This window comes from Microcebus murinus, chromosome 6 (assembly GCF_040939455.1).
Source record: "Microcebus murinus isolate Inina chromosome 6, M.murinus_Inina_mat1.0, whole genome shotgun sequence".
Classification (NCBI taxonomy): Eukaryota; Metazoa; Chordata; class Mammalia; order Primates; family Cheirogaleidae; genus Microcebus; species Microcebus murinus.
In genome coordinates, this window is record NC_134109.1 from 21,331,515 (window position 1) to 21,348,111 (window position 16,597).

At 38.5% G+C, this 16,597-nt stretch overlaps 1 protein-coding gene across 1 annotated transcript in view; it reads left to right on the top strand.

The window, feature by feature from the left end:
- The window catches only part of SEL1L (SEL1L adaptor subunit of SYVN1 ubiquitin ligase), a 59,922-nt gene that overhangs the window by 3,996 nt on the left and 39,329 nt on the right, over window positions 1-16,597 (top strand). Inside the window, exons 2-3 of the mRNA XM_012758322.3 lie at window positions 2,378-2,415; window positions 3,280-3,511. Coding sequence (XP_012613776.1) covers window positions 2,378-2,415; window positions 3,280-3,511 — 270 coding nt within the window. The remainder of the gene's footprint in view (window positions 1-2,377; window positions 2,416-3,279; window positions 3,512-16,597) is intronic.

Sequence of the window (16,597 nt, forward strand, 5' to 3'; positions counted from 1 at the left end):
AGAAAGAAAGAGAAGATGATGCAATTCACTTGAAATAACCCTGATGTCACAAATCATGTCTCTTGGAGTTCAGAAACATATTTTGCTACTCTAATGCCTAACAGCTTGTAATGTTTCAATGTACATGTCTTTAAATTTATTTATAGCTATCTACAATATTTACTTATTAGTTATCTATCTGACCTATTGTGGTAAGGTACTAAATTTAGTGATTAGTCATTTAGAGTTCCAACTGAAGTTTCAGTATATGGGGATATATTGTATACATTTGAAAATTTAATATCTGCTTTTGATATATAAACTAGTTGATATTTTGATTAACTGCATGGATCTATACATACAACTTTGATATGTAATAGACATGAATATTTTCCTTTGAAATTTGCTGAGAATGGAATCTGAACTGTCTGTTAGAACTTGGGCTTTAGGTGATATTTGTGAAGAAGTTAGCATGGAGGATGATTGTTAATTGTCTTCACTACCACTAAGTGTTATGAGCGCTGTGGGGACTAATACATACCATACCCTTCTCCTTTCCACCTACCAAAAATTAAACAGACTTTGAAGATAATCTAAAAGTAAGTGAATGAATAGTAACTATAATTTGAATGTTTTTTAATTGACAGCACCTTCATATCTGGCAAAACCTTTTTAGTAGACTGGTTTTTTCAAATATTCAAAAGAAATGGAGGCCGGGCGCTGTGGCTCACGCCTGTAATCCTAGCTCTTGGGAGGCCGAGGCGGGCGGATTGCTCGAGGTCAGGAGTTCAAAACCAGCCTGAGCAAGAGCGAGACCCCGTCTCTACTATAAATAGAAAGAAATTAATTGGCCAACTGATATATATATATAAAATTAGCTGGGCATGGTGGCGCATGCCTGTAGTCCCAGCTACCCGGGAGGCTGAGGCAGAAGGATCACTCGAGCCCAGGAGTTTGAGGTTGCTGTGAGCTAGGCTGACGCCACGGCACTCACTCTAGCCTGGGCAACAAAGTGAGACTCTGTCTCAAAAAAAAAAAAAAAATGGGAGGGGTAAAAAAAAGAAAAAGAAACAAATATTGTAAGATAGTTGTATGTTTTGTGCATAATGGAGTTGGTTATAGTTCTTAAAGTCAGCTCAGTCCTTTGGTAACAAACTCCAAAACATATTTTTGTTATATTTTAGACAGTTATAAGTTATAAATAATATTTGGGAAAAACCATATGAAGTAAAGATAAATGGCAACTATACTACCTAATTTTCTAGTGAAAATTACATGGTCTTACAGCATTTTGTCTATGATTAATTTCTCACATAGCTTATGAGAAGGCAATACAGAAACTCACTCCTGGATAAAATCAGGTAATTTTAAGAGCAACTAGGAACTTTAGCATCTGACAGATTTGTTTTAAACTGGGAGGGAATACAAAGATCAGACATTTGCATCTGGATATTGAGTTGTGCGTGTGTTTACATAGGAGCAGGAAAAAGAATAACAAGCAGCCAGAATAGAAGTAATATCTGGAAAACACAGAAAGATTAATAGAATGAAAATTAATGTAATCAGACAAAACCAAAGCAGACTGTAAATTTGGAAGAAAGGTGTAACTAGTGGCTGGATTTGTGACTTGTTTGATATAAGCTATTGATCTCTTAATACATAGCTCTAATGTCAGTGAATACATAATAGTATGATGCTACTTTTTATCTGTATTTGCTTATCTCTTAGTGAAGTAAAACACATATCCTAAATATATTTTCTTGGCAACTCAGCTGTCAAATAATAATAATAGGTTGGGTGCAGTGGCTCACCCCTGTAATCCCAGCACTTTGGGAGGCTAAGGCAGGAGAATCACTTGAGACCAGGAGTTCAAGACCAGCCTGGGCAGCAGGTGAGGAAGACCCAATCTCTGAAAAAAAAATTATTATTATTACTATTAGTTTCCATCCTCAGTAGTAATAAAATGCTAATTAGCCCAAAAATAAGTGCTACTGTAACTCCAAGTTCTGAGCAGAGGAACAGAATAGGTGGAAGCCTGGAGTATGAAATTAGAGATATATTTTTATGAATTTAGTAACTCATTCTCAGTAATAGACTATACACACAAGAACTGAATGGAATCTGGAGAATTCCCTTTATTTTCTAGGGAATGTCTTCCCTAGAGAAAAAAAAAAAAAAAAAACTATGAATACCCTCCCAACCCATATTTTTTCCTTTCACTTAACCTTTTCTGAATAATTTTTAATACAACCAAATTTTAAATAATTCTAGGTTTACTTATCCAGTGTCTGATTATTATTTGCTGTATTTATTTGCTATCTATATTGTGCTTTCTTTTAATAGTACCCATACTTTCCCAATAGGAAAGATGACTAAATGTCTTAAAATTTCTTTGCAGATGAAGAAGGCAGCCAGGATGACTCCTTAGACTCCAAGGTGTGTACTAAAATTTGTATTTGTCAGTATTTTTTACCCAACTTAAAAGCGTAAATTATGTTCCTTAGGATATGAAATCTGCATCTCTTGAGTAACAGAATTGAATTAAAAAGAACAAAAAAAGATAGATGCTATCAATATTAATTCTAGTTCTTCTGGGGGAAAAAAAAATCACTGACCTACCAGAGAGAACAGTAAATATTTCCATTAAGGGTGTTCACTGTCAGGTTTAATTTCAACTTTACTGTTCAGTGTGTGTGTGTGTGTGTGTGTGTGTGTGTGTGTGTGTGTGTGTGTAAAAGGCTTAAAGCACTAAAATTTGTACTGCCTAATGAGAGATTGGGTTTTTTTTGAGTTTTTAGTTTCTTTCAATTTTGAAGTCTTAACCTCTGCCATTTATTTCCACTTAGCAATTTTCAAAAAAAAAAAAAATCTAATGAGTTAATATGCTTCTTGATTGATTAAATGAATAAAGCTGATTCTTAGATATCCAAAGAGGCCAATCAGTTATGAGCGCTGATCTCTAGATTTGAGGAAATAAAGATAAAAGTAGGATATTACAATACAGGGTTATCATAGGGGAAGTATAAGATGTGTAGGGGGAGAACCTAACCTAGACTCTGGGAATTAAGGAAGGCTTCCTGGGGAAAATAACATCTAAGTTGAAATTCGAAGAAAGAGTAAGAGTTAGGCAGGTGATGAAGGCATGTGACAAACACACGCTAAAACTGATAGAGACGGATGAGTGTGGCACTTCACAGAGCTAAAGGAGACATGATATCTAGGATTAGTAAAAGTAATGGTCAAACAAAGTTGGAGAGATTCTTGGTATCGTTGATAACTAAAGATACGTTATATTCTCAGACTTCTTTGCCATCAGATGAGTCAGTAAAGGACCATACCACCACAGGCAGAGTAGTTGCTGGTCAGATATTTCTTGATTCAGAAGAATCAGAATTGGAAACTCATGTTCAAGAAGAGGAAGACAGCCTCAAGAACCAGGAGGGAGAAAGTGTCACAGAAGAAATCAGCTTTGTAGAATCTGCAAATCCAGAAAACAAGGACTATGAAGAACCAAAGAAAGTACAGAAACCAGGTTAGTTTGGACATTTTCTTTGCTTTATTTTTTTTTTGCCTTATTGAGGAAGGAGACAACTGAAATTTTAAAGGTAGTGAATGAGGAAGCTGAAGAAGGCTGGTTTTACCGAATGTTAACCACATATAATATATATGAATGTAATTTTATGGGATTGTCTAGATTTTAATATATCAAAGTTACTTAACAGATTTGACCCAAATTATATAAGCTGAACTCAGATAAAACTGCATTTGTATTATATTAATATCCTAACATTTCTTTTTAGACTCCAGTATATGAACAAATTTCTGAGAAAGTTTAAAAAATAATTGGTCAGGGTGGTATACAAAGGAGAAACTCAGGAAGAATTGTCTAGCATGCTACTTTGGTTATTTTCAGAATTGTGTTAGATTTCTTACAATAATAACCTTGACAGTCATCCTAGGTAATTTGATTTAGATGTTTATCCTTCTCCAATTGAAGCTTATGTAAACTTTAATCCTCTTGTAACTATCACCTTGACACTTCTACTTTTAAATTTAAAACTTGATCTTTTGCACAGTGGTGTGCTAAATAACTATCCTTTAAAAAATTAATTATTAATATGTCCATTCTGCTTTGCCTGTCTACCCTTTTGTTATTTAGTTTATTTTAAAGATCACTGCATTACCCACTTCTTATTCCATTATTAATCATTCTCAGGAACTGATCTGGATTTGCACTTTAAAAATTTGAACTTTTTTACTATAAATATACCATACTCATAAATAGGAAAATTATTTTTTAAAAATTTAAAGTGCCTTAATCCCATGAACTAGAAATTACAGCTATTATTAACATTATAGAGAATCTCAGGCTTTTTTTTGTGTGTGTGTGTGTATAAATAACTTAAGAAAACTAAATTGGATCAAAATATATATACTGTTTCACAGCCTGTATTTTGTACTTAACAGTTTACCATAAACATTTTCCCATGTCCTTTAGTATTCTTTTACAATTTAATAGTTAAATAGATTATTTACGGTATTCTGCTGGGGGATCGTTTTAGATGCATCCTGTGTACAGCAATGAAATTTTCTTAGAATTCTTAAAAGCAAATTTGTTGGATTAAATGTAAAATTTTAAGACATTTGATACATATTGTTAAATTGTTCTTGAGAAAAGTAATTCTGTTTACTTCCTTTGAAAATATCATTTTCCTGTACCTCAGCCAATTTTAAATTTTAAATTGTTTTAAAATGTTTGCCAAATATTATAGTTGAATTCATTCCCTTTTTATTTTAGTGAGTTTTTGAACCTGAACAGAAGTAGAGGGTATATGTAATAGACATGAATATTTTCATGACCCCCCCACTCCACCCCCATACTCACCTGTCTCCCAGCTTTAACTGCCTCAGCATTCTGCTTTTCTCATTTCATCTTTACCACCCCACACACATTTGCTCTTTTTTTCTTTCCTAGAGTATTTTAGAGAAAACTCCACATGTTCTTTTACCTATGTATACATCTCTAAAAGTAAGAATTTTTTTTTAACAAAATCACAGAATCAGCCATTAGTCCTTTATCACCTAATACCCAGACTGTTCAGTCTTACCATTTGTTTCAGGTATTTTTTAATAATTGGTTTGTTTGAATCAGCATCCAAACTAAGATCTTAGGTTTCTCCTAATCTGTAATTGTTCTTCCTTCCTTGTTTTATTTATTTATTTATTTATTTGAGACAGAGTCTCACTTTGTTACCCAGGCTAGAGTGAGTGCCATGGTGTCAGCCTAGCTCACAGTGACCTCAAACTCCTGGGCTCAAGGAATCCTGCTGCCTCAGCCTCCCGAGTAGCTGGGACTACAGGCATGCACCACCATGCCCAGATAATTTTTTCTGTGTATATTAGTTGGCCAATTAATTTCTTTCTATTTATAGTAAAGACAAGGTCTCGCTCTTGCTTAGGCTGGTTTCGAACTCCTGACCTCGATCAGTCTGCCTGCCTTGGCCTCCCAGAGTGCTAGGATTACAGGCGTGAGCCACCACGCCTGGCCTGCTTCCTTGTTTTAAAGTGTCATTTTATTTGTTAAAGAAATGTGTGATGTCCTTTGTGCTATACAGTTTCATACATTTGGGATCTAGCTGGGCATGTCCTGATTATGTCATTTAGTTTATTCCACTGTCTGCTGTATATTCTATAAACTGAAAGTTAGCGGTAGAGGCTTGGACAGATTTGGTTCCATATTTTTATTGAAAGTTTTTCATAGGTGGTATTGTCTACTTTCTACTGCATTATGTTGGAGGCATACAGCATCTGATTTTCCGACTTTTAGTGAGTTAAGATCAGTGAGATCAGTTTGTCAGCCTGATCCAGCCATTGTAAAGTTCCTCATTGATTTTTTTGCATAGAGGTTTTGGCAGTCATTTATGTTGTCTGGATCCTTTATTTCATTAGGGGTTACAAAGTGGTGACTTTCTAATGCTACCATACCACCTGCATTTCTTACCTGGAATTTTTTTATAAAGAATTTTCCCTCATCAAGTATGTTATTACTCTGAAATATAGTGCATCTGGGGAAAGCAAGATACACTCTTAATTCTTTCCCTTGAAAATGTTTTCACATAAGAATTTAGTGCCCGAGCAGCCTCCAAAGGAGACCAATGAGTTTTTTGTTTATTTAATTTGCTCTGCTTTGTTTTTGAGCATTGTAAAAATATAGGACAAACCAAACCAAAGTGTTTTTCCTACTCTCACTCTCTGAGTGAAGACTTCTGACACCAGATGCATGGTGATATTTTCCTACACACCAAGCAAGTAATTAGTTCTGCAGCAGATTCTCCAAAAGATACCACTTGGATGTCCTCCAGTTTAACTCAATTCTGACACTATTTACCTGGAGACAGCTTCAGATCCCACTGGTTGAGGGCTCAGTCCCATGAGACTACCCACTACTTGAGATGCCAACCTCAAGTCTCAGGTTATTTGCCCACACTTCTGACTGTCTGGCTATAAATTAGGGTTCTAACAATCTCCCTTGTTGGGTTTAGTTAATTTGCTAGAACTTAGAATTCTGGGAAATATAGTAAAATGGATAAATTTACATTTCTTCATTTATTATAAAGAATATTACAAAGGATACAGATGAACAGCCAGAGGGAAGAGATGTGTGGGAGAAGGTATGGGAAAAGGGGCATGGAGCTTTGGTGCCCTCTCTGACCTGATTGTCTCACTGTCCACAAGTATCCTCGTGTTCAGCTCTCTGGAAGCCCCCAGAACTCAAATCTTATTGGGTTTTTATGGAAGCTTTGTTGTGTGGGCAGGATTGATTAAATCATCGGGCATTGTGTTATCAGCTCAGCCTTCAGCCCTTCTATCTTCCCAGGAGATTGTGGGGTGGGACTGAAAGTTCCAACCCTCTAATCTCGGTTGGTTCCTCTGGCAACCAGCTCCCACCTAGAGACTATCTGGGAGCTTCCTGCCACCCATCATTCATTAGCTTACAAAAGACATTCTAATCACTCCAGAGATTCCAAGGATTTTAGAAGCTATTTGTCCAGAAGCAGGATGAAGACAGACCATTTATATTTTTTACAATATCAGAAGCATCATTACAAATGCATGGATTTTTATATATAGTCAGCTCTTCGTATCCATGGATTCCGTTCCGTGGCTCAACCAACTAATTGAAAATATTTGGAAAAAAATATGAATGGCTATATCTGTACTAAACAAGTACAGGCTATTTTTGTCATTATTTGCTAGCCTAAACAATATATTAATAATATAACAACTATTTACATTAGCGTTTACATTGTATTAGGTATTATAAGTAATCTAGAGATGATTTAAAGTATAAGAGATGTTAGGGTGGAAATCTCCAGTAGGTGCTCATGGCGCCGATGGAGAAAGATTTCTCATGTAGAAATTAAGATATAAAAGTTTAAAAAGTTTATTTTTTCTTCTCAGAAGGCTTGAGAGTATGAGAGAGGAGAAGGGGTGGGGGGAAGAAAGCAGGCAGCCAGTGGTATCCCAAAGAGAAGGGGGTGCTAGTAGTGAGGCCAAGTGGCTTGCTACTTTTATAGCAGGCAGCTGCAAGGTGTCGGGTGTCTTTCTTGTTTCTCTGTTCCTGGAGACTTGGTTATCTCTGAAATATAATCAGGCTTATCTCAGGGGATGTGATTTTGCCTCTGAGATGTGGTTTGGGTCAGGAAACTAAGACCTGAAGTTTGTCCCCCTGCTGTCACCCTGGAGCTTCTCAGGAACTCCTAGAGACTATGAAACAAATTCTAAATGCTGTGAGCAGGTGAATGTAAAGAGAAAGATTTACATTTTTTTTCTGTCCTTTTGGCTCTTTTCAGATGTTTTGAAAACAGTCCCTGAAAGTTGCCGGCTAGCTATGGAGAGAAAGTGACAGAAAGCTCATAGGATTGATCTTTAGCTGTTCCTAGAAAATTACAGGATTAAATATTTTCCTGTTATTTCAGCAAGGCCACCCTTACGGGATAATGTGCATAGGTTATATACAAATACTGTACCATTTTATACAAGGGACTTGAGCATCTGTGGTTTTTGATATCCGAGGGGATCCTGGACCTAATCCACAATACCCCACTGATACTGGGGGAGGGTCACACCTTGCCTGACAAGGGGGACACGCTCTGAGAAATGCATTGTTAGGCAATTTCATCGTTGTGCAAACATCATAGAGTGTACTTGCACAAACCTAGATGGTGTAGCCTGCTACACACCTAATCTGTATTATATAGCACATTGCTCCTGGGCTACAAACCTGTAGAGCATGTTACCTACTGGATACTTGTAGGCAGTTATAACATAATGGTAGGTATATGTGTATCTAAATCTATCTAAACATAGAAAAGGTACAGTAAAAATACAGTATAAAAGATAAAAAATGGTACACCTGTCTAGGGCATTTACCATGAACAGAGCTTGCGGGACTAGAAATTGCTCTGGGTGAGTCAGTGAGTAGTGAGTGAACGTGAAAGCCTAGGACTATACCGTACACTACTGTAGACTTTGTAAGCATTGTACACTTAGGCTATGCTAAATTTATTTTTTTAAATTTCTTGGCTGGGCTGGTGGCTCACACCTGTAATCCTAGCACTCTGGGAAGCTGAAGCAGGAGGATCGCTTGAGGTCAGGACTTCAAGACCAGCTTGAGCAAGAACAAGACCCCATCTCTACTAAAAAAATGAAAGAAATTAATTGGCCAACTAAAAATATATGGAAAAAATTAGCCGGGCATGGTAGCACATGCCTGTAGTCCCAGCTACTCGGGGGGAAGAGGCAGGAGGATCGCTTGAGCCCAGGAGTTTGAGATTGCTGTGAGCTAAAGCTGATGCCATGGCACTTTAGCCTGGGCAACAGAAGTGAGACTTTGTCTCAAAAAAAAAGAAAGAGAGAGAGAGAAAAGAAAGAAAAGGAGAGGGAGAGGAGGGAGAGGGACATGAGGGAGAGGGAGAAAAAAGAAAGAAAATGAGGTTTATTGAGAAGAGAAAGATAGGATTATAGGGCAAGAGCAAGATATAGGTTTATAGAGCATGGTACGTACACCACAGTTGACGAATAGACCCATTGTTGCAGCAATGGGAGAGCAAAAGGAAGGGTGCCAAAAAGGGACTTGGTTATGGCCTGCTTTTTGTTTTATAATGCCTGGATTGGGACCTCCCTAGTGGCTCAGACATCATTATGAAACCACTTTGATTGGATAGTTGGGAGTTGCATTACTACACATGCCGGTTGTTCTAGGTCACTTCCGAGATCTGTGGTACCCATGCTGCTTGGCCTGTGGGTATAAGAGTCCTCTGCATTCTTTTGCAGCTGGCGCACTAAGTTGATTGGCAAATTTGTAGTGTGTTCCCTTCTCCCCAGGTATGGCAGTAGCTCAGGGCAGGATTAGGTTTGGGCAGGACCAAGACGAGGGCAACAGCACCCACTTTTGTCCTTAGCGGACCCGGAATCCCTTGCTATCTACCTAACACAAACACCCACATTAGTGTAGGCCTACACAGGGTCAGGATCACCCATATCACTGTCTTCCACCTCCACATCTTGTCCCACTGGAAGGTCTTCAGGGGCAGTAACACACATGGAACTGTCACCTCCTATGATAACAATGCCTTTTTCTGAATACCTCCTGAAGGACCTGCTTGAGGCTGTTTAACTTTTTTTTTTATAAGTAAAAGGACTAAAATGACTATAGAAAGTATAGTAAATACATAAACCAGTAGCATAGTTTGTCATTATCAAGTATTAATGTACTATGCATAATTAAATGTGCTATACTTTTATATTACTGGCAGCATAGTAGGTTTGTTTATACCGACATCACCACAAACATGAGTAATTTGTTGAGCTATGATATTATAATGGCTATGGCATCACTAGGCGATACGAATTTTTCAGCTCCATCATAATCTAATGGGACCACTGTTGTATATGTGGTGTCATTGACTGAGAGGTTATTATGTGTCACATGACTGTGTTTATGTTTCATTCTGTTACACTTGTTCTTTATTGTTGGTTACTCAAATTATCCCAATTCTGGCCATTGGGAATATCTTTAAGATCATTCCTTTGTCTTTTTGACTAGATCTTGGTGATCTTTCGTAACTTTTTTTTTCAGTCAAGACAAGATGTCCTGAACTCATTTGATATATTCCCTGACCCAGAAATAAATCTCAGCCATTTCTCCAAGGAACCCAGGTTCCTTTTAGTGTATTAGATAATACACTCTAAGCACCAGGGATATATGTACTGTTACCACGCTGTCATTACTTGTAGGCTGATTGGTTGATAGGGTTAGGAAATGTATCATTCATACTGATTCTTCCAGTTCCAATTAAATATTACAGGTGACATAACACCAAAGGTCAGAATAACAATTTAGGCATACAAGAATCAGAGATCTTACCCAATATCAAACTTGGCAAATATTTTCATAGATACAGTTTTCACAAGACACTGGCAAAGTGTAGAGAAGTCAATGGCTGCCAGAGCTGCTCCCAGGTCCTTTCTTGCTTCAATTAGAATACACTCTGGCCCATATTTCAACATAAGAGTCCTCTAAGTGATGCATATGGAGTGTCACTTCCACAAAAGGAAGCTGTTTCTGTCATGAAACATGTCCAGTTTATTCTCTGATAATTACAGAGTTTATTTGATATTTTCTAGGGAGTCATGTTTACATACATCCCAGGTTTTTGTATAATGAGCAATCTAGACAGACCAAGTCCATCCTGCTAAAGCATTTCATAAATAAGGACTCCTGCAGTAGTTAATACCTTCAGTATGTTTACGGGTCTCTCATTAGCATGTTTCTGAGGTGATTTAATGTTTCTAAGATGCTCTTAGAATGTTTCTAAGAGAGGTCATTGTTCTCTCTCTTTCTTGGGCCAGTAAGAGGAGAGAACAAATTGCAGGTCTGCTGCTAGCCCTTTCCATTCCATCAGGGTTTTGCTTCTTTCTTTTTGTCTCCTTTTACTGATGTTGAAAATCTTAGTACCTAAGTACGTTAATGTTATATTACTTTATCCTAATAAATATAGTTTCAAAATAACAGTGGCAACCTTAACACTAACCATGGGACCATAGAATGCAGTCTAAGATTCCTTTATGGTTCTTTTTTATCCTTAGTATATATTTTATTAGGGATTTATAATAATACAGTGTTTTAAAATCACTTGAATAATCCTCTGTGTGGTTATACCAACAACTTTTATAAACATTTATTAATAGATTCATTTGTTTCCCTTTTTTTTTAGTTTTGCAGCAGTGATTTAGACTTGTTTTTAATTTATTCTTAATACATGAAAAGGCTTGTGTACTTATACATACATAATATATAACATAAATTCCATATGTATGGCTTTGTGTGTATGGGGTTCCAGCCACATTAGAACTGGGATATATGACAATTACTTTAAAATTTGCTCCCTTTGTCAGCCTCTCATTCATACTGCTGCCATATTAACCTTTCTGAAACCCAGATTTGACCCTATAACACCCCTATTTACAACCTTTCATTACCTCCCCATTTGCCTAGGAAATGAAGTACGCACTCCTTAGAGTGACTCATGGAGCTTTGGGTGTCTGGCCTGCAAGTCAGTTTCATTTCTCCCACAAGAAGCCTTTTTCAGCAATCCTAAACTCTTCACAGTTATTCAAATAGACCATGCATTTGGGCCATTGTACAAGTTCTCCTCCCCGTGCTTAATGCCTTCCTCACTCCATTGCCCAAATATGTCTATCAAATTTCTACTCATCCTTAAAGATAAACTTGTATTTCTCCTTACTGAAGCAGTTCCCAAACCACCCAAGGGTAATTGAAATGTTTCCTGTATGTATTAATAAAAGCTTCCTATTTGGCCTCCCTCCTTTTGCTCGTTACTTCTAATGTCAGTTCCCTAACAGCGGCCAGATTGATCCTGATTCCTGGTCAGAAGTCTCCCACAGCTTCCTATCATATTCACAATCCAAACTTCTTACCTTCATCAAATCCCTATGTAATCCGGCCCCTCCTGTCTCTGCAACTTCCTATTCTGCCAATCCCCTTCACTCACATGCCTCCAGCCACACTTGCCTTCTTGCTGTTTCTTGAACATTTCACACTTATTTACAGCTGTGTTGGGGATCCCCAAGACCATATCCCAAAGCCCAGTGATTATCTAGGAGGACTCAAAGGACTCAGAGTGTATTCACAGTTATGATTTATTACAGTAAGACTACAAAGCAAAGTCTGAAAAGGAAAAGGAACATGGGGTGAAATCTGGGGGAAATCAGATGTAAACTTCCAAGGGTTCTTTCTCAGGGGAGTCACACAGGGAGCTGTGCTTAATTCCCCCAGCAACAAGTTACAGTGACACATGTGAAATGTTTTTTACCAGGGAAATTCAATAGAGAACTGGGGTGCTCATTGAGGGCTGGGTAAGTTGGCACCCTCTGCCTGGCACATACCAAAATTGCAGACTCCCAGAAGGGAAGCAGGTGTTCAGTATAAACCATACTGTTTGTACAGCTTGGGTGAACCACTCTTATCAGTTAGGATGGTGGGAATGCTCCAGAAATCTAAGTTTCCAGATACCAGCCAAGGGCCAACTTTGTAAGCAGACCTTTTCAAGGATAGAAGTTTAGGTCTGTTGTGTTAAAGTCTTTTTTGCACAGTCTACTCCCTTGGTTGTTGGCCAAGGCATCTTTACAACAAAGTTATCATCAATAAGACCCAGACAGTAGTGAGACCATCCTGCAGTATTAATTCCAGCTATGCCCTTTATGAGGCCTAGATTTATCTAGTTAAAACAATTCCTGTTAATCATAATAGTCTACATTAGAAAGCCAGGTGGTTTCTCTATTAATCTTTCTTATCTTTTTACTTTTTTCTTTTCTTTTTTACCATTTTACCTTTGTGTTAACCTTTATTTTTTTTTTTGACATTTTTAACTTTTTTTTTCCTGGCCTTAAGTTTCTGTATTATTAACCTTTTTGTCAATTTAAGCACAGTATGACTGACAGTAAGTTGAAGCTGATTTGAAAGCTTTCCAGGACTAACGCAGTGTCTTGAGAGTCAGGGTACGAGAAGTTCAGTCCCAGAGAGTACACATGGTAACCCAGGAAGCAAACAGTTTATAATTGTTGGGCCATCTCAAGCAAGACGTACATTGGTCAGGCAGTATAATGTGCCCCTCCCCCAACATGGACGTATTGTCGTAGGGTTTCCAGTCCAGCCCAAATAATTTCGTCCAGTCCTTAGTTTCAAAGGGACTGCAGTTGGTTTCAAATGGCTTTGCTGTCAATCACAGCTGTCATGAGTATGGACAGAATCTGGAGGTTTTCTATGTGGGAAGTGCAGGGGCTGAGCCACCTCCTGTTGTCTCATAGTCAGCCCTCTCAGAGGGTCAACAGTGTCAATTCAAAGCACTCCCAATGGCTTAGAAAAGCACACAGAGTTTTCCTTTAGGAGGAGGTGAAAGGTTCCAGAAACAGTTTTGAAAACCAAAGATGATTAATGTCCTCGCCCTTCCCTCATGCCTCCTCAGGTGTAGGAGTTTTGGTTTATTTTCCTCAGTTGTTACAAATTCAGTATTTCCATTCAGATATGGTAATTTTACATTTTTTCAATTATCCCCTACTCTCATCCAGAGCTTTTGTCTGGAGACCTTTTGTGTGCAAAAGAGACAAAACATCTTCACCAAAAAAAAAAAAAAACCAGTTTTATACAACTTAATCAGATACCATGTTAAGGATTTGGACAGGATGAAATCCTTCATGCATTTTCAGAAATTTTCAAAATGGGCTTTCATAATCTCTCACCCTGCTCACCCTGATCATTTATCCAGTGAACAGTCTCGGAAAGATCAGTCCCTTTCTAAGGATAGCTGCCCTTAATAATCAGATTGCACTGAGGCATGTGCAGCAGGAGAAAGGTGGAGGAAGCAGAGTCAGGATACCATGCATTGTTGTGGACTGCAACTCATTGGGAAAGCCAGACACAGCAGTGAGATGTGCTCCAGATGGGTCAAGAGTTGGATGACCTGTCGAGAGTGAATAGAGGTCATACTCTCTGTGGTGTGCCCTATCCCATCCTGCAGCTTTTGGCAATAATCACAAGTTAAAGATGCTATCAGTCTCTGTATCAGAAATATACAGCTAATCAGTAGCTAGATAGCAGGTGATCTCATCAGAAAACAAGCCCTTTTCTGGGGGTAATTGTATGTGACTCAGACAATCCAGGCAAGCATTTGTGATTTTTTACAGCTTAGTGCTCCAGACAAGTGTCCTAAATCCTGAATGTGCAAGATTGCAGTCTGAGTTCTGTTAATGGAGCCTATGCCAGCTTTCAGTTCAGCCCAGCCCAGCTGAAAGCCTATATGCCCAACAGTGTTAGGTTTTAGCTTAGTATCATGTCTAGGCATTAAGATCTGTGAATTTCGGGCTCAAAAAAAGCCAGAGACCTTTCTTTGACAGCAACAGATGTGAGACAGTGCAGAGCTGGGAAGTCCAAGTGATAAGCAAGGCTTTTCTAAGCCCTTTTGTCTTGCGTCCAAATTGACCCATGCAAAAATATATGCTCATCAGGCTGGAAAATCATTAGCCTTGAAGGGTAAAGACCTTTGCTTTCATAAGAGCTCATTAGCAGACTAAAATTTGCTTTTTAAATCTCCATCTGTAGATCACTTTTTTTCCTGATTGTCTGCCTTTTTCCAGAGGCTCCAGAAAGCAAAAATCCGCATCTTCCGTAGCAGAAACCATCAGTTACAGATGTTGTGTTTCCAATACTCAAAGTATAAATTCCAACCCACCCACTGGCTGCAAAAAGCAAGGGAGTTGTGTCCCACTAACACTTTTTTTTTTTTTTTGCAACTTCTGGTCAGGATAATTCCTTTGATATTTATAAAATTATAAGTATTTAACATATCATTTTTTACAATACACCCAGATGCAATAGCCACAAAATTTTCTTCACTGCAATTTATTCAACTGCCTAACAATACATTCAGCATTTGCAGTGTTAACATTACAGCTGCCCAGGAAGATCCAGGCTGGAATGCAGTGGAGGAAGGTGGGAGGTGGGGGAGGCTACTGTAGCAGCATCAGCTAGGCTGAAAACAACTACTAGAGTATTATCTCCCCCTTTTTTTTTCTGGCTTATCTAAAATTTTGCTACAGCCCTGAGACCTGATTTAACTCTTCCTCCCCTCTCTTCCCCCACCCTCAAATAGAGGAGAGAGCAATGCAAACTTTTAACATTTTTGGCCTATCCTTGCAAATTTTGAGGGCCCTTTCTCCTCCCATGTAGAGAAGAGAACAAAAACCAAAGGCCTCACCAGGGCTACGCTGTTTTTTTCCCATTCACTTTAGCCAGCAGGGGCAAAAATAGCCGGGGGATCCAGCAACCCAACTCTCCTGGAGTTGGATCTATCATTTTCAAATTCCATAGGTAACTTGCCTCTCACAATAGACGGCAGCTCATGCCATGGTTAACTCCATAACCACCTGGGTACCAAAGATACATTATACTCTGTCCCTAAGCCTTCCTCTTCCCAAACAGTGCTTTCACCATATTACAGTTAGTCATGGTCATTGTAGCAAATCCTACTTCTAAAGTCAATTGTATCAAGGGTCCCCAAGACCATCCCCAGGTATGAGAATTTGCTGAGAGGATTTGGCATATAGTTGTATTCACAGCTATGATTTATTATAGTAAAAGGATGCAAAGCAAAACCAGAGGAGCAATGTGCATGGGGCAAAGTCTGAAGGGAACCAGGTTCAAGCTGCCAAGGGTCCTCTCCCAGAGGAGTAATACAGGATAGGCCTAATCCCTACAGCAGTGAATTGTAACAACACAGGAAAAATGTTGCCTACCAGGGAAGCTCATTAGAGGCCCAGTGCCTGGAGTTTTTATTGGGGACTCTCTGCCTAGCATATATCAAAATTGTAGACTCCCAGAAGGAAAGCAGGTGTTGAGCATAAACCACATGTTTGTACAGTTAAGGTTCAGTGAGTTGCTTTGATAAGTTAGAATGGTGGGAAACCTCCTAAAATCTAAGTTCCCAGACACCAGCCAAGGGCCACATCACAAGCAGGCCTTTCAAAGGACAACAGTGAGGCCTGCTGTGTTAACTATTTTCTGCACATCATCTCAGTAAACATTTATTGAAAACAAATGAGTAATTAAATGGCCATCAAGAAGGGAGTGATTACATTGTGGTATTCCCTATTACTGAGTACTTGGTAGTCATTTTAAAAGGAACATATATATATATATATATTTTTTTTTTTTTTCAAATAACAGAAAATCCATCAAACCAGTGTTTTCTGTAGATAGGCAGAACCAGAACTCTGTAAATAGGCAGCTCAGCACTTCTGCCATCAGAGACTCTAGCTTGCTTCCTTTCCTTTTCAGCTTCTTTAGTAAATTGGCTTCATCCTCATGTTTGTTCCACGTGGTCAAAACTGTTGGTGGCTGGGCCTCCAGGTCCCGAGTCCTCAGGAGGGACTTGTGTCTGCATCAGGCCTTCCCAAAAGACACTAGTAGCACTCTGCCAAAACCTGGGGAAGGGGTTAGGAATTAATAGTGAGCCATTCTACCGCATCTGCCACCTGG